Consider the following 18,470-nt stretch of genomic DNA (forward strand, 5'->3'; position numbering starts at 1 on the left):
GATTCAACCGTGTGAAAAATATTCATTCGTACACATTCATGCCCAGCTCCATGTTTAGGGGGGAAATACAATTTATGTTGGTGGCTGCTTCAAAGTGGAGCCACTCGGTTTAAAAGGTGAAAATCTAGCCGACGTGGTGTTTGGCAGGCAACAGCGTCTCATGCCTACAGCCTATAAGCCAGCTATAATATGAGTCTTTATAAAAAAAAACTAAACGGCCCAGCCTCTTATCGATTCTGCCTCCCACATAGCAACTGCTCGCTGATTGGTCGACGCTCGGGGCGCTTCCGGGCTCCCATTGGCTGCGCGGGTCGCGCGGAGACGGCGGACTCGGACGGAGACAGAGGGGAGGAGCGACGTGATTGGCTGCGGGTGAACTGAAAGCGAAAACCTGGTTTTTGTGAGAGCTTGCGAGACGGTTGGTAGTGTGAGTGTTTTAGGCGTGACTCCAGAGGCGATTCGTCGTGCAACCGCCTCCGTGTCCCCAAGCATGGCCCTCTTTAAGCAGAGAACTGCGATAAATGGTAATCATTTAGGTTTTTTAAAGAACAAAAATGGGCTAATGACATGGAAAGTAAAATCAATTAGCTGCAAATGAGAGTGTTCCCGTGGAAATTAGCAACAAAAGTAGTGTGATAAAGCTTCTGGGTTTTAGCTGGAGGGCTGAGAAAGGCCAAAGAGGTGAGATGTAATTGATAAGCTTATAGGTAAAGTCAGGTGAGAGTGTATCCCAGGTGACCAGAACAAAGGTGTACTCTCGTGTCTAGGGTCGGTTTCTTCCAGGGCAGAAAACTGTTGCAGAAACCTTTGAATGGTTTAGCGTAAAACACAAACAATCTGCCTCAGTAATCAACTGAATAGAAGGCATTATCAATAATAATGATAATTGTCTCCTGGATCAATGACCTGATGGTATACATCTCCCTGTCTTCCAGATACCGAAGGAACAGCTTGAGTGCGATTCAAAGCTGGTACACGCTGTTCCGTCCATCGACTCTGTATCTAATGCAATTTTTGCAGAGCCTCCAGCCGCATTCCATGGCAACACAGGTAAGCGGGAGTAATCCGCGTATCCCTCCGAGTACATCTTCTGCCCTCCGCCACTGATTTTAATCCCCGCCTAACGCAGACCGTATGTGATGGTAGCAACGGGCCACCTGTTACGCTGTTCACTCACGAATGATCGTTTTCAACCCACCACTCGGGTTTTTGTCGATTTATCCGAGATTGAACAGAAGGTACGCCTCTGTCTTTGTCAGAGGTGTCGACTCAAGTTGGAGGACCAAGGCTAGGGTGGCCTACAGTTGATGTGCTTTTTTTTTTTTTTTTTTTCTCTTCTTCCCAAAAGGAAAAAAAACATTTAAAATGGAAGCTTCGCTGTGAAATGTGTCTGATAAATTGCTTTCTGCTCACGCAACGCGGGCCAGACGGAGAAGGGAAAGAGCCTGTGCATATCCTGCTATTGTCTCCGCCGCTTCCTTTTGCTTCCATCTGTCACCAGCGTGTCCTCCAGTACCCTCGCTGCCTCATACTTCTGTTGACCCAAGGGTCAAGCCTATACCGGAGGACTCGCCACGCTGCGCAGGAGGTACGGGACAGAATTTAGGACCTGGCTTAAAATGGCGGAACTGGACCCCGGGCTCTTGAAACATGGAGGAGCAACAGGAATCAGATATAAATAATGAAACCAACACATGGTTTGTCAAAAACCCTCAAGTTTATTGTCTTTCAGCAAGAAACACGTCAGGATCTCACATTTCTTAGCTCTGACCGAGGAGCTTCCTCCCCCAGTGTAGTTGGATTGAGTTTTATAACCCTATGAATATACGTCGAAGTTCCCTTGTACAACCAACCAATCTATTGTCCTCAAACTTGTAAAATGTGCCAAGTTTAAAACGGGTTCCTGTCCTCTTAAGCTATGTGAACGGCACGAGAAAAAAAACCCAAAAAACGACAAACCCCCCCCCCCCCCCAAACATTCATAGCTCGAGCAACGCCACAGTTCAAGTAATGGAGGCGGGACACTTCCGGACCTCTGGCAGTTCACACGCACATCGGAGGCCACGTCATTCCGACACCACCAAAGAGAGTGCATTTCTGTGGCAAATGCCAACCTCTCAGAAAAGCATTACCTTCACCACCACCACCGCCATCATCATCATCATCATCATACACTGCAACAATAGAAATACTGTTGGATTGCACTTTCGTCAAGCTTTCGTCTTGTGGCATGTTTATAGAAAAAATATATATAGAATACAAAAAGCTTATACTTCTTTGAATAACAGAATATAACATACAGTACTTCTGATTATGTTTTGATTAGCACGTCAGCAGGTGTACATAAAACGCCCTCCCTCGCCCCCAAAAGTAATTACCGGACTTAACAGGATGTAGATTTGCTCGCTATTAAGTGCTTTGGTCAATGAGTATACTGGTACGATAGTATTCTACAGGATGTTAATGCTACATCATTGTCCACTGTATATGAATGTCTGTTAGGAAAGAAGCTAATTGTCAAATGGACCCACAGCTTTTCACATATTCACATGTGGCCTTTGCCCCCTCACCCCCCAAAAAATGGGGAAAACAAGAAGGGAAAAGGGTTTTGGTCCACCAAACTGGTGTGACAAACGGCGTCTTTACGGCGCCACCTCCCCCAAAAATACATTAGTAGTAATTAGTTACACACTTTCCCGCTCCTGCTCATGCAATGGGACATTTTGAGCACATTGAATCATTTTTATCAAGCGGTCAGGATGATAAAGTATGCTCAGATAATTGTTTTGTCTGCTAAAAGGATGCTAGTTTTAGCCAGGGAACAACGAGGCATCGCTAATTGCTGGTAACGGTTGTTAACGTATCCTAGTTTGACAATATTTATCGACTAGACCTATAAGTTAGCCTGACCCTCCGAGTTGCCCTGTTATGAGACCAGGCAGTATTCAATTCCAAAAAGGAAAAAAAATTCAAGGCATTTCAATGGAACATTTGTGCTAAGAGTTGGATTAGATATTTTTAGAGACATCTAGCATAATTGAGTAATCATCTTTGGTCAAATAAATCTTTTCTCTGCGCTCAAAATGCACCACCATGAACTGAGAACGGGTCAAACGGACACCTGCAGCAACATCGGCAACAACCGGGAGAAACAAAAGGTGCAGCGCCCGAACTGACACGGTCGCCCCGGCAGGAATTCAGCTCGGAAAACCCCCTTTTGATAAATCATCCACCTTCACTGGTCCCTGCTGGCTCTGGCGCCTTTAAAACTCTGTCAAGCGTGAGGCTTTAGGGTGATTTCTCCACACTTTTCTCAAGATAAATGAGTGTTTTCTTGTAGTTTTGTGATCGATTTCAGTATTTTTACAATACTAAATAATAGTTCATGCACGTATTATTAACAACACCTCAAACATCAGAGGACTTGAAGCAAAATCTAAAACTTTTCATTAAACGTCATAGGATAAAAGAAGGGAATACATCGAGTCATCTTAGAATTTACGTTAACAGCTATTTGTAATAAGTCCAGACTTCAGATTCTTATTTTCCTATCAACCATATATTATTACACCCAACCTCAACGCTCGCCGCCATGACACTAGGATTTAAGCCCGGGCTGCTCAATCTGCAGATTCCATGTGAATATAACTGATCTGTGCATCACCGATAAATGGCAACAAATGAAGTACAAAAAGAAATTCAAAGCTTTAAGTCTCTTCACAAAAAAAAAAAAAAAAAAAAAAAAAGAGGAAAAAGCCGACATTCAAGCTCCAGTTCCACCACTTCTGTCTGTGAAGTCTCATTCAGGAAAGAACGATGACGTCACTGTAGTGCAAAACTTTACACATTGCACCTCGATGCAGTCGTCCTCGTGGGATACAGTAAACACGTCCTTTTTTGTCTCTTGCTCTCGGGGTTACATCTCCGGAGCGGCTGGCGGCAGCCCCGCCGTGTGTTTGGGAGTCTGTAAAAGTTCCTCTGCGTGCTGAGGGGGTGTGGCCGGGGACTTGGCGTGCACCGGATGCGACAGCCGAACGTCCAGCGCGTCGTTGTGTTGAGCTAGCGAGTGGAGGCGGTAGTGCAGGACGAGGTCTTTCAAGGAGCAGTGCACGTCGTAGGGCTCAGCAAAACCGTATCCGTGAGGCGTCCTGTAGATCATACAGTGCTTCACTTCCTCGTTCACGCTGCGGGAAACGAGAAAACGGCGGCGTTACTATGCTGCAACCGCGTCAAAATGGACGCCACCTCCGGTTCGGAACGGCCGCACTTACACAACGGAGCAGGCGTAGCTTCCCTGCTTGCTGCTCTCACGGATCAGGAACGTCCCGGGATCTTTCCCCTGGAGCATCTCCTCGGCCTGCGTCCGGCTCATCTCGCCAACAAACCAGTACGTCTCATCCTGGTGCGGCAAGTTCTTCTCGTCTCCTTTCAGGACGTAGGTACTGTGGGGGGAGGGGGGACGAAGAGGTGTGGGTTGTAACATTGGGAAAAAGTCGGTCTTTAAACGATAAAACCGTCAATGTTACTCTTGATACTCACTCGTCCAGGCTGTCGCCCTGCGTCCCCAGCCAGTCATTGATGCGTTTCTGCCGCACGCCTTTGTGATTGAGCCAGCTGCCAGAAGGAGCACAAAGAGCAACATGTTAGTTCTCCTCCAGTCCGTCGCAGGACCCAGTGATGAGACTCTGAGGAGACTCACTTCAGGTACTGGTCTCTGATGTTGCGTAGCTGGATGAGGTCAGGCCGCAGGCTGTTCATCTTCCTGTCGGTCTCTCTGTAGTCCTCCACCTGGGTCCTCAGGTCTTCCTCTAGATGGATCTTGCTGTCGTAGATTTCGCCCAGACGACACTTCAGCTTCTCGTAATTAATCAGAAAGCTGCGAAGGGGAAACGGATGCATCGGATCAGAGGAGGGTATCAGACGTAGGTTCCAGTACCCCCCCCCCCAAAAAAAAATCTGAGTTAATGGTGTGTTGACTTTGACGGTATAATTTACCTCTCCAGATCTTTGTCGTCTGCCTCTGAGCAGTTATTCCTATCGATTTCCTCCCCGTAGCGTTCCTGTTCCCGACACTGCTCCTCAAAGATTAGCATCGTCTCGTTAAAGGCCTCGATTGCCGTCCGCTTCATCTGGATCTCCTGCCGTGCAACAACATATGCGATATTGACGACCATTGTCCAGACAAATGAAGAAAGCACAACTTCATCCCCTCACTCCACCGACCTGTGAAGTCTTTGTGAAAGCTTCGTAAAGACGATCAAACTCTTTTGTCTTCTCCTGATACTGACTGTGAACTTCCTTCAGCTTCCTTCCAGCAACATCGACACTGTCCCCTTTGACCTGGCATTTAAAAAAAATATATACACACACACATTTAATTTCTTCATATCTGTTTTCTTTAAATCCTTTCCCTCCCACGCTCGCTAACCTTCTGGAAACGGGACACGGGATAGATTAGCATCAGGTCCAGCATCGCGTTGTACTCTACCAGCGAGTGGTGCTGGTAGTACCAGATGAGCTCCACCACGGAGGTGAATGTGAGGGGGTCCGAGAAGCCATACTTCCCATCACGGTGGTAAATCTTAATCAACTTGTTGTGGCCGTCCTTCCTGGAGGGGTGAATATCCAAACACAACATGAGACCCTGAATGCATCACATCAACAAGTGTACGTTTCCGGCCTTTCCTCCGACCCACCTTAGCGTCAGGGTGAAATCTCCCTGCAGCTTTGTGGATGCGTCACGCACCATGAAAGAGCCGTCCGGTTTGTCCCGGAGCTTCTCGTTCACTTCATCCCTGAAGAGGAAAGGAAAGACGGTCAGCGCGGCCGTTGGCTTTTGCTTGCACAGACGTGCTTGGATCGGGGCGGCTTACCTGCTGATGTCTCCCCAGTACCACTCGGCGTCCTGGAGTGAATACGGAGGCGGTAAATGGCAGTTGTTGTTCGTGGTAGGAGACACTTGCTTGTTTGACCTAGGAGGGAGAGCTAGAGAAGGAAGGGTGGATTTAGGCTGGGATGATCAGGACCTACTTATCCCCCCCAGAACCACCTCAAAAAACCGGCCGTGTCGCTCCTGCCTGAGGAGGACAAGCCCGGACATGTTTCCAGCAGGTATAACATCAAGTCTTTATCTTAATCGATGCGTAACCCGTCCTTCATTTATGAACAGCAGCGGATAAGAAACATTTAGATTTACGTTCGTTCACAAATTCGCACACTGACGCGCCGACGGCGGCTTCAGAGCCTGCAAAAGTTCTGACAGGCGTTAAAATAAAGCACGTTATGTTTTCAGCCTCCCGGACCTTCCCTTTTTACGACTGCGCGCCTACAGATCCTCTTAAGTTTTCCGTCGGCCTTGAGGGAATAAAATCTGCGCGCCTGGCCCGAAGATTAAGCGTTTCTCGACGAAACGAAAAGGGCGAGAGAGGGAAAAAAACGAGGGCAAACCGCATCAAGAGGAGGTGAAGGGCGATATATTTCACTGCGAGACAAAAGTGCCTTTCACGGGGCAGTTGGGGGAACACAAGAGCACCCTCAGAGGGGAGAAAATGTGGCTTTCTCCCACCGTCTTTTCCTGACCTTAAAATAAACAAAAGGCAGGTGCAGCGGCACAAACGCAAAGCTGCGGCTCCTGAACTCAGCAAAATTAAATCTGCCTGCACCCACACCCCCAACCCCAACGGTCCGAGTCTTGCCAAGGCACTCCACTGGCTTCCAAAACCCACATGCGCATACCAGTACAGACAAGAGGCACGGAACTGGAGTGAAATAATATATCAATTCAGTCACGCTATAGCTCGGGGTTTTTTTTGGCTGTGCGTTCTGTCAGAAAAAACACGTACAAAAAAGGGGAAGTCTGGCCTCAAATTCCAAACACGGGGATCATTAATTAAAAGGAAAACGCCTGCAAGGGACCGTTATAACCAGACACTTATAGCAGAGGTGGTGACGGGATGTCATCTTTTAATTGATTAGGAGGCTTTACTTTAAATGTGCGCCAATTTTCGATTTTACGCAGCAATTGCTGTAATTCTAAAAAGTGGGGTGTGGGGGGATGAGGCTAAAAATTTATAAATCTGTGTACAGATAGTGTTAGGACAGTGGTCCGACTTCAGTCATGAGGCGAGCTGCCGAGACAGCTCGCCTCTAGGCTTCCACGGCTAGCGCACAAATTAACCACGGCTGGCTGCAGAGAAGAACAAAGCGGCCGTTTCAGGCGGTGCTCATGAGCCGCAATCCTTCCAAACTGCCCTTCTTTCATCCCCGGCTACACACTTTTTGCCGTCATTTGCGTCTCGGGCGGATGCAGAAGGGAGATGCGCGTGCTCCCGAGCCAACCGTTTGCGCTGCTGGGACAAAAGAAAGGAGGCAAAGCCACTGCGCCAGGTCCACCGAAAGGTATTACGTAATTGGCAAGTGAATTGCGCTATGCATGCCTGGGCAATGCCACTGGGGGAGCGCAGGGCGCAGGACCTGTCCATTAGAACGTTCTGGTCTGCACTTGCACGGCATTTTACAATGTCAACTTTATTACAGACCTTAGAGGAGACGATGCCAATTGCAGGAAAATGGAGCAGAGAAAAAACCCAAAAGGCTTAAGAGACATTTCGACCCCCCACAAATCAGACAATGGCTGCTTTTAACCCTAACTTACCTGGTGGTGCTTGATCCATTTCGATGTAGAATAACCCTTCGGAAGGATAAACCATTCCTGAATCAAAATAGTAGTCCAGGATGCTGCCGCGGTTGTTGTCTTTGCGCGAAATAAAAAAATTACTTCAACCTAATTTAGGTTAACTTCAATGCCTGCTCGGAAATCCTACACGCGTATAGAAGAAAGGGGCATTTCTGTAGACGACGACTCCGTAAAAGATTCCAGACATTCAACTTCTTTTGTCAGCGTACTCGACTGCTTTTTTGTCTTCTTCTGAGGAGTCGCCTGTCAGTCCATGCCTGCTGTCTGCGGAGGAGCTTCACTTCATCGAGGAAGTGAAGCGACTTTAAAGAGCTGTTCCAACAGCGTCTTGGCGCGTACCAACCCGCCGCCATAGCAGGGGGTGATTTTCTCTCACCGGATTTGTTTTACTTTCAAGCACGTCCGCACTCATGTCTCTCGTGGATTCGAATATAATCCACGTTAAGTAAAAGCCACCAGGAAAAGAGTGGATTTTTCCCCTTCCCTTCTCGCAGTTGCTCACACGTATGCCACGGAAACGTCATCTGAAATGCGTTGGTACGTTCCAGACCGTTTCATTCAACTCTCCTCAAGCAGCACGGTAACAGCTGAAAAAATTCTTTCAGGGCATGAATGGAAAAGAACAGCCACGTCTATCCGCTGGAGCAAATTCATTTACACATATTTTGTCGTGTACCTTAAAGCCAACATGCAAATGCATTTCATAAAAATGGACATCCGTTTATTAGGATTTAAAACCTGTATATGTAATATGCTGCAAAAACATGACATCATGCCTTAGCTTTTTTTTTTTTTTTTTTAATAACAAAACTGTGAGGTGTTGCGTTCAGGGAGCACCAGGTTAACAACCTCTTTGTTTAAGTTGTACAACCCTGTAACCTGCCTAGTTGGCAAGTGTGTATTATATTCTCGTTGAGCTTGTCAAACATGTTCGACCGCAAAATGCCATCTCGACTGCCGCCACTCATATGATTGCGGTGACATCATTTTTGAAGACATCATCCCGAGACACGGTGCAGGAAAAGGTGTGTTGCCACCTGCGTGTCAGCCCACATGAAAAATGGAGGAAGCCTTTGAGCCGTCTGCCGATGGCGCGTTTTTGTCCCAACATGTGTTCGTGTTGGATGAATACGCGCATTGTTGGCTGGTCTTGACACAGAATGACATTGTGCCATAAATCTTCAACAGTCCACCAGCTGACCCTATAGTCTGCAGCGAGGGTAAAACAGGGCCTGTGTGGTCAGAAGGTCCGTCTCTGTTGGTGTCCAGGCCGTTTATGGCCGTTCCCTTTCTGACCCAAAGTTAGCAGGTCGGAGAGGTGAAGCACGCCACTCTTTTTATTTTTATTTTTTTTTTACATCTGTAAGACGACTCTCGCCTGTGTCCAGACGACGCTCGCGAAACATCCTAAACTTGCCACGGTGGAATCTAGGAGGGGGGGGGGGGCACATATGGTGCTCCAGGAAACCAAATGTGCGCGTAGAAGGTTTTTTATTCTCGACGTCTCTGCCACCGTTCGAGGGGGATGCATGTGAGCCTTTGCGTGTGCTGTGTGCGAGCGTTCACTTTTCATGTGCTCCTACTTAAAGAAGCCTTGAAGCCTGTCACGGCATTCCGCTTTGGCTGCAGCCCAAACCTCCCTCCGCTCCTCCCCCTCCCCCTCCCCCTCCTCCCTTCTCCCTCTGCTGTCGACAGGAGACCACAGTATTTCACCCCTTTAACTCCAGGCTCTGACCCCTGTGACACCACCGCCGTCCCCTGCAAAGGCGGCAGCGTCGGGGCTCCGGGCGTCTAATCGGAGGGCGGTAATGCTGATTTAGCAGTTTGGGCGTGTTAATTAAACGTCTTAAATGTTTCGAGGGTGCTGGTGGTTCACGTATAAGGGCCCCATGTGTGCATGAGTGGTTTTCGCGTGCATGGGCCAGGGCGCAGGAGCACCGACGGGCAAGATAAACCTTTAGGCTTTGCGAGCCAGATCCAGGCAGTCCTGATGGGATGAGCGAAGGCTAATCGTAAGATTACGAGATAGGCTGATACACGAGCCTGCCAGCTGCTGGCCGGCTGATGTGGCTCATCTTGATGTTCTCGAACGCAACATGCCACCGGAATGTGGAGAAACTTCGCAGGAGTTTTAAGCGAGTCCACAGATGTTCCCCCAACGCTGACTGTAGGTGACGGTTGCTCTTTGACTCTGTTAGATGCGGATTTCTGACGTTAGCGACAGTGGATGCTAAATACCTGTGGTGTCGTGAGGGTGAAGAAACCCGGCTGTTGTCTCCTAGAGGTTATTAGGCCATCCTGGCTGAGCTTAACTCCATGGTGAAACTATGGAAAAGCTTTAATCCCCATATTTAAGAGTGTTAAATGTGCACATGAAAGGCCCCCTGCTGTCGGTCGCTCAGCCCCCCTGAGTGACAACAGTCGGTGTTTGTGGAATATTTGTGAAATAATCTCCTGGCTTTTAGCGTAATGCTTGTTTAGACTCAAGGAATACGCGCGGTGCAAAGTAGGCCATATTTTATCGGGATTTGTTGTGTTTGTTGTCACTCAGGAAAAGGCCCGCAGACACAACACGGAGGAGCCGTGTCCGTCAGGGGCTTTGCTGGTTTCCCCAGCGTCTGTGTCACGCTCCTGAGTGGCAGCTCTGGATGGACTGCAGAGCTCTCAAATCTGTTGTCCTGCCTTTCACGGCCATTGAAGGGAAGCGTAATGCTCTTGGCAAGGTTTTCCGAATTCACCGCGGGGAGACTGTGGGGTTTCCCTGATTGGTGGCCAGAACCAGCACACAAAGCACGCAGTGGTGCTGCCAGAGGCAACTCAACTGTGGGCAGAATGTAGGACGGCTCTGGTCTGACCCTCAGGACCCCGCCATTGTAGAAATGTAAGTTGGGACAGTGTCTGAAGGGCTTGTGTTGGAAGAAAAAAACTCTAGATGACCAAAACTATGAGCTTCAAATAGCTGGGCCCTGGGAACATTGCCTGTTCATTTAAGGAGGTCAAAGACTCGCCAAAATGGGGGGGAAATCAGTATGCTAACCAATGTTAGCACGGGGGAAACTGATGGCTCTCTGGTTTACATACCAGGAAAACCGTCAGACCGTTCCATGAACCTTTCCTTCTCCCGTCCCTGCCTCTCAGGCTAAAGTAGCCCCGACTGCTGCGCATTAGCGGCCGGTGGAATATACCTACCTACCACTCATCATCCATCACTTCATTCTGCCAGAGACTAATCTCTCCGAGAGAGAGAGAGAGAGAGACGACTGAGGCGCTCGCCGCATCAGCGGCTGAGTTACAGCCGCGCTCTTGATCCTCAGGCAGCTCCAGACTGTGGGTTTGAGGAGCCCACCTCCTCCACCACCCCCCCGCAGGAGTGTTGTGACAACAGCCCGCACAGATGTGTGCAGAGGAGGAGACCCTCCTCTGTCTTCAGGTATCGGTCAGGGCAGACTACTTTCAATTCCCAATAATCCGCTGGAATTCGGCTTCACGTGTCAACAGTGTGACAGATGCCGGTTTCCCAGAATCCAATTTGGCATCGTTTCGCCTCATTTACGGTCAAAAGAAGACCAGATGATGACTTAAACAGTTTCTAGCCAATTAAAGAATCCACCGTATCATTTCAGGCTCAGTCTTGTGCTTAAAAAAAAAGTTCTTTGGTGTGTTTGTTCCCGTCTGCCTGCAGATTCCACGCGGTGCGTCCGCGTCTATGACTCAGCCCTGAATCCGAACAGAGGGGAGTCGTGTGTGGTGGCGAGCGAAGGATTCATGGCCGGGGGCTCGGGGGAAGCTAAGCGAGTCACCGCTTTGTTTCCACCTCCTCGTCACACGCACGCGCAGAAGGACGCCGCTCTCGGCCGCCGCATCGGCACTAAACTTCTATTAGGCGCCGCTCCAGGAGACACTAGCGCAACCCGCAGACCATAATGGCATCATTGTCCGTCGGGGTTGTCACAAATGCTACAGGATTTATTCCCCTTTCCCCATATTGTGACCTGCGCCTCTGACCCCCGCCGCCACCTCAGAGCGTCCTCAGCTCCTTGGGCGCTCTGTCAAACGGCAGAACCCGGGTCGGCGGATGATTCAGGCCGGTGTCATCGGAGCGGAGCAGAAGTTTGGACCCGGCCGACCCTTGGTGGAAAGGTCAGCTGGAGAGCCTGAGAGGAGCGGAGCTGCCTAAATGGCTCCTTTCTCTCCCTTTTCTCCTAGCGTGGAGAGTTGCATGGTTATTTATGAGCGTGCGAGGCTGCAGCGGAACCCCAGCAGCCCCTCTTTGTGCGGAGGGCTGCCTCGGCCTGAGCTGCCTGTCATTGGTGCTGGTTCTGTCATGTATACGTGCACGCACATACTATCGGGAACCCCTCCCAGAAGTGCGGGGACGGGGGGGAAAAGACGCTGTTGCGAGGCAGATTCGGGAAAAAAAAAAAAAAGGAAAGAAAGAAAACGAGGTGCGCTTCACACAATAGCTGCCAGGAGTTTGACAGATGCTTCACAGGCACCAGGAAACTTCCAGAAAAGGTTCACGTGCACAACCAGAGCTAACGTGGGCTCCGTTCCCGCGTTAGCGTACCAAAACACGACCTCACCGATCCGCTTTAAGTCAGTAAGTGCTGGTAAAGTTGGAATATTAAGGTTTCCCTCTGCACCAGCACAGACGCACCCCGGTCGGGCCGTTTCGTGCACGGTTCACGTGCGCTAAATGCTGTCCCTAGCCATGCTTTCCTTCTGTCGGGGGGATACTTCAGATTACCGTCGACTCTGGTTTCCAGCGAAACACACATTTTCTTCCCCCTGACAAAGTTAAATTAAGCTTGAATTTCATGCTGAAGTCAAATGGTCATGATGTCATGGTTTGAGGACAGAATGACTCGATTTGTCTGTTGACTGAGGAGGCCTATTCTTGCATGTTTGGGTGGGAGCGTAGCATATAATTGCAGAGCGGGCTAGCGGGAGGGGGTGGGGGAAGGAGAGAGTTAGCACGCAACATGAGTTTTGGCCCGCAGTCGCTGGTGTGGGTGCCAAATCCGTCCAGAGGACTGCTGTGTGTATCCGTGCACACGGCTGTTCTCTGCTCCGCCTGGAGCTCCGGACGGTTCCAAGACACATCTTTCATTCGCACACGCTGAATAGCTCAGGGCAGCCCGGGGTACTTTGGAAGGGGCTTTCTGGACTTTCTAGGGGATGTTGGGCGGCTGCCTGGCCGAGCGCGTATTGACGCCCGGGTCCAGAACTTTTCTGGACGTGCGGGATTCTTCAGGGCGTCCGCCTTCAGCGAGACACGCTGCATTGTTTAGTTGTCAAGTCGGTTGTTTGGGAGCAACCGAACCGCTGTACACGTGTTGCAGCCATTCGAGGATAACGCCGGTCCAAAAATCTGACAGTAAAAGAGGAGAACGGAAAGCTTTCGCGGCCCCTTTCTGGTGTCCTCTCAGTGGGAGGTGGGAAGGCTGCTCCTGGATGGACGGCCGGGCCCCGAGTATTTAGGGAGATCATATGGGATAACCTCGCAAGCCAGATTGACATTTTGCTGACAAAACAAACCACCCATGTCCTGCACGCAACCAGCCCCCCCCCCCACCCGCCCGCCCCATTCCGTACCCCCGCGCACGCGCGTGCACGTTCACATACAGGCGTACAAATACTTAAAGTGCTGTTTGCTTACACAGGTCTTAAGGAGGTTATTCCAGCTTGTGTTTAGCATTAGGTGAGGAGCCACGGCAACGGGAGGGAAGGACAAAAGGGACGACTGGTGACGGCAGCGGACGAGACAACCTTGGACAACTTTCACCTTCCGGGATTCGCATCCATGTTTTAGGGACGTGCGCGGCGGGAGGATGCAGTTCAGCGTCACGGGGCCGACATGGCTGGGCTCGTGGTGACGGTTCCTCCTCCGTGAATCCGTTACGAGGAGGCGAGATGACTGATCTCAGATTACAGCGCGGCCCTTTTTGTTTTCCACTCGTAATATTTCACTGGGTTTTGGGTGTAAAAAAAAAAAAAGAAAAAAAAAGTTGTACCAGAACAAAACATTCTCTGACGGGGTGAGTGGAGCAAATGTGATTGTGGTTGTTAGCGTAGCTCCGCTCTGTTCCCTGAAATTGCTAATCCTCTCCGCCATAATGCGAATATGCCCACTGATTTATAGCACATAATACCCCCCCCCCCCCACACACACACACGCACGCACGCCACGGTCATTTACATCGCTAATACAGCTTAATGCGTCATCAAAGGGGGATGTATAGGTTGAAACGGTCGCACGACAGACAGGATCTCCAGATAACCGGGACGTTCGCAGCGTTTCGGGAGCCTGTTTCGCGTTCTGTGGTATGTAAACGAGACGCCAGAGTCTTCAGCGACACGCGTCCGCGTCAACGCTGTGATGCAAACAACATGTTTCCCCTATGGAGGAGGCGACTGGGCTGGATTTTAAGCACATGGTAGTTATTACACGGGTACAGCGGCGGCGCGGCGCGGCCCGCTGTCACGAGAGGCGAACAAAAATAGAGATTAATCCTTATGGCTCAGGCAGACGTCCTCACGCGAGTTTTTAGCGTATTTTGAACAGTACGCGTCTGTCTGTTGGCCGCGTTCAGGATCAGATAACTCCTAGATTCCATAAGCGCATTCTCATTGCTATCTTGGGTGGGACAGGGGAACTTAAGGCTCGTTTGTGTTGGCGCTCGCCGCATTAGCTAAACGAGTTGACGTAAAAAAACATCTGCCGATTCTTGAGTTTATTGATTAAGCTCGTTACCCCGTTAGCCTTAAGTGGGTTACTTGAAATATCATAATTGAATTTTAGGCAGCTCACATAGGTCTGGAGGGTCCGGCCCCCGTCTTTCCCGGGAAGCCCCCTGGAGTCAGGACTGAGATGGGCTTAAGTGGACGCATTCAATCCTGTTTGGTCATCTAACGAGGATAGAGCTGGCTGCTTAAAGGTCAGAGGCCGCTTAAGCTCCTAGGTCCACCTTTCTTTCGCAATTACGGCTGCCAGGGCGGGTTAGCTTCTATCAACACTGGAAATGTCAGGAGGTAAACAGGTCACCAGCAGATCCAGCTGCGTGATGGGACGTGGGAGACGGAGAGACAATCGGATAAACAAACAGAGCGGCGGGCGGGAGGAGAGTCAAACACACAATTGTGCCGTTGGGATCCTCGGCATCGCAGTCGGAGAGACTGTTTATGTTGCCTGTCTGACCCTTCTCGGCCTGATTACACCGCTCACGCTCAGCGTTCTGTTAGCCGCGCAGATTCCTGCTCTTGCTAATTAGGTATAAAAAGCAGTTGTTTGGGCTGTCTTCCTTTTTTGGTTGGGGGGCATTGTCAGACTGACGCAGGCGTGGACGTGCGACACCTCTCTCCCTCTCCCAGTCCGTGCCTCCGCCCACCTCAGCCACATTTCAGTTTTCCGTGGCCTCTCATTCCTGAACGCTTGGCAAACTTAAATGGGCGACATAATCCGGAAATAGTGTTCCAGACGGAGATGGTGGGAAGGAAAATCCCTTCGCTAGCCCCGGCAGGAAGGAGGGAGGAAAAGAGGGAACCAGCCCTCGCTGGTCCTAAACTGCTCTCTCCAGCCAGAACCTGCACATGTGCATTAGCATAACACACGTTACTCGATACCCCGTTAGCTTGGCGGCGTGGCGCTAGAGGTTAACTTATCTTTAGCGTAAGAGGTCAAAGGTCAGTATTAAAAAGGGCCAGATGTCTCTAAGATGGCTGGTGTACAGGAGCGGAACGCAGGGTAGAGCTTGTCCCATATCTGCCTGGGGTTTTAGTGGGGGGACAGCACCCACGGGTCAACGCTATAAGCAGGATGTTATCTGGACACCTCCTCACAGCCGCCACCCGCAGCCAGAGCCAGGGGCCGGACACACTCAGGAAACCTTCCAGCTCCCTCCAAAACCTTGTGCTGCGGCCTCTCGGTCAGGGTGGTAAAGCGCTCTCTCGAGCTTTTGTCAGAGGATGTGGTGAAATCTCAGCCAAGAAGGACGGGGGCCGCGTTAGCGAAGCTTGAGCCCAGCTTTATTTTAAAACTCACAAGGAAATAGTGCCTTCGCCCCGATCCGAGCGCGTTTCAACGCTACGAGGGGCCTGCGCGAGGACATTTCACTGTAACAGTCGGTAACATGAGATGGGGAACCACACAACCACTAAATCAGTAAAATGGGAACCCGGAGTCACTGTAATTTGGGAGAGAGCTGGTTAACCACCAGTCATAATGCACGGTGTTTCTGTTTAGCCTGCGGCGTTGGAGTCACAGTTATATGCAAACGAGGCAGAATCCAGGCCGGGGCCCTTTCGCGGCACAAAAATAATTCCCTCCTTTTATATGATCATGCACATAAAGACGGCGAGAATTTGCACATTTATGTAAGGAGGGTGACCTCATGAAATATGTTCCCCGCTCGCTGTGAAGGGCCCCAGCGTGGCCCCGGCGCAGGATGTTGCAGCGATTAAAATATTCTTGTAAATCCGTGGCAGATAAGGTCGCGCAACTTTCCTCCATTCTGCAAAATTGATGGGATTCCCCGGAAAGGCTTCATCACGCCGGCTGTAAAAGTTTTCCAATTATCCTTCATTAGCTGTAAAAGCCAAAAGTGTGACGTTTTTATTTTGATTAATGTCGTTATTAATGGCTCCCGCTGCAGAGTTGTTGGATTGAACCCCCACACACGTTCAGATCTCTGCTCGGGTGGTTGAATTTTCCTCATTGCTGCATTCACGGTTGGACAAAATCCTAATTACATGGCAAAATCGGGAGATTTAAGTCAATTCTGAGCCTTGTTTTCTCTTCAGTGCCCGTCGTCCATTGTCAGCGCCTCTAATCGTGAATGTCCCTTTAAAAGATTACATCATCCTTTTGCTCCTTTCCCCCCTCCTCAGCAATTTTGCCGGCGTTCAGTCTTTTCTGCCCAGAGACAATTGGTTAATTCGCCTCTGTGTCACACCGCCACCTCCTGATCCGCAGAACCGGCCTGGGTGTGAGCGTGAGCCGGCCTCCGCTGCCGCCTGGAGCCGGTCACGAAGTCGCACCTCCAGGTTCAGAGAAACCCCGTCTCCGTCACGACTTCAGCTGTTAAAACCACACAGTATCCAGTCCAGAAATAAAATAATAACAATGAAAACAAATAAATAAATCCGAACGCTTTGTGTACGTCATTAATACGGTCGTGACGTGAATCGTTGTGTGTTGCTGCCATCTAGTGGTTAACTACTGGAACTGCACATACCCCGTTCATGTTATTAGATGTAGAAATTAGGGCATTTATTGTTATTTAAATGCAATTTACGGCCGCCCGTTTTTTTTTGTTTGTTTGTTTGTTTTTTAAGTTCAGCATAAAGGGGGAAAATAAAGGTTTCACAGAGCTTCAGTGGGTCTTTGTGCCTCCGGCTCACTCAGCTGACATCCACGGGTCTCTGACTCCAGACCTTCTTCATGGCTGCGCAGCTCCTCACAGCTAAATGTCTCTTTGTTTTCTGTTCCACGAATAAGCAGTGCTGGAAGGAACACACCAGAGAGACTGCTGGTCAGTAAAGGGAAGACTAATAAGCTTATACTCACTTATTGTGCATTTGCGTCAAGTCGTTGCTTTATTTTCTTTTGCTTTTGAGTTCTTAAGTACTGTCAAATACTGCAGTAGCCTATAGTAAATTAGAGTATTATAATGAATCCAAATGGATAATTAGCTGCAAATATATACCCTTACACCTATGGGCTACAAAATATGTTAAATGAGCGTCCAAGAGGGTTTTATCAAGTCTCTTAATGGGCGACTTTAGGAGGCTTTGCCGCCTGTAGCTGTTCCCAGCGAGGAAAAGCCAAACCCAGCTGATCATCCGAGGATAAAGTGTGGACAGGCAGCGAGGTCACGTCGGGGCGCTGCGGCCTACAGCCCTGCTGTCGCTCCGTCAGGCCCCTGATGATTCCCCGGGAGGGACAGAAGTGGCCTTTGTTGCTGTAAAAGGACAAACACAAGCTGATATGTGAGCCCGACAACCCTGCACAGGAAGGGCGACTCATTCAGCTGTCCCCATCTGCCCTTTTAACCAAGGATTATTGGCAGATATCCCTTCCTACGGTCGCTCAGCCGAGCCCAACCACCCTCCAGAGCTGGCAGAACCCCCCCGCTAGGCGGCAGTGTCGGCCCACGCTGAGTGGAGTTATTCCAGGTTTCCAAGAGGGAGAAAAGGGTGATAAAAGCTGTAATGCACAAGTTTTATTATCACGGCGGAGTTCATGTGAGCAGTATATACAGTATATAAATCTCATAAATCCCTTGAACTTTATTGGTCTGCAGTTTCCCCCCTTATGTCCCCTCAGACATGTTCAGGAGGTTCAGGTTCGCCACATATCTGGCCCCCACCAAGTCATCCCTGGCTTTAAAGCTCCGCGCCCTTCCCTCCGTCTGCTCTGCCCTCCTCTGCTAATCCCCAGTTGCCGTGACCTCTGACCTCTGCCTGGCTCAGGGAGGCACACGTGAGCAGCCAGGTAAGCCCATTAACAGTTGGACACTCCAGGACGTCCAAACAAGAAGCATAAAACAGTGCATGTTTCTGCATGTTTCAGGGGGGACGCGGCCGTCCCTCTGAGCCCATCCTGCCTGGATGCAGCCGGAAGGTGCCGGCGCCCCCGGAACGCCGCGGCCTTTCCTCCAAGTGTAAACTCCTCTTGCGTAATGGCATTAGGAAGAGCTTGTCCTCAGGTAGTGTCTTGCTTTCAGGCTCAAGAGCGGCGCTCCTCCCCCAGCCAGTGTGTCCTGATTACAGCTGA

The 18,470-nt window shown here is 50.0% G+C and overlaps 1 protein-coding gene and 1 long non-coding RNA gene across 2 annotated transcripts; one reads left to right on the forward strand and one right to left on the reverse strand.

The window, feature by feature from the left end:
* Positions 1-377: 377 nt before the first annotated feature.
* Positions 378-1,958, forward strand: LOC130538568 (uncharacterized). The gene is made up of 2 exons (XR_008953911.1): positions 378-524; positions 936-1,958. It is a non-coding gene; the product is annotated as an uncharacterized LOC130538568 (long non-coding RNA).
* LOC130538567 (phosphatidylinositol 3-kinase regulatory subunit gamma-like) lies at positions 1,699-7,992 on the reverse strand. The gene is made up of 10 exons (XM_057056294.1): positions 7,655-7,992; positions 5,874-5,985; positions 5,697-5,795; positions 5,429-5,609; positions 5,224-5,340; positions 4,996-5,138; positions 4,700-4,876; positions 4,540-4,614; positions 4,272-4,442; positions 1,699-4,184 (listed from the first exon to the last, which is right to left on the reverse strand). The coding sequence occupies exons 1-10, from the start codon at positions 7,707-7,709 to the stop codon at positions 3,917-3,919; spliced, it is 1,398 nt and encodes a 465-aa protein (XP_056912274.1). The 5' UTR covers positions 7,710-7,992; the 3' UTR covers positions 1,699-3,916.
* Between the last annotated feature and the right edge of the window lie 10,478 nt (positions 7,993-18,470).

This window comes from Takifugu flavidus, chromosome 15 (genome assembly GCF_003711565.1).
Source record: "Takifugu flavidus isolate HTHZ2018 chromosome 15, ASM371156v2, whole genome shotgun sequence".
NCBI classification, from domain to species: domain Eukaryota; kingdom Metazoa; phylum Chordata; class Actinopteri; order Tetraodontiformes; family Tetraodontidae; genus Takifugu; species Takifugu flavidus.

Excerpts from the sequence above, each read along its gene's own strand:
- LOC130538567 (XM_057056294.1), bottom strand. The coding sequence starts at position 7,709 with ATGGTTTATCCTTCCGAAGGGTTATTCTACATCGAAATGGATCAAGCA. Across the intron at positions 5,796-5,873 it reads TACTGGGGAGACATCAGCAG|GGATGAAGTGAACGAGAAGC; the intron begins GTAAGCCGCCCC and ends TTTCCTCTTCAG. Across the intron at positions 4,877-4,995 it reads GACGACAAAGATCTGGAGAG|CTTTCTGATTAATTACGAGA; the intron begins GTAAATTATACC and ends TCCCCTTCGCAG.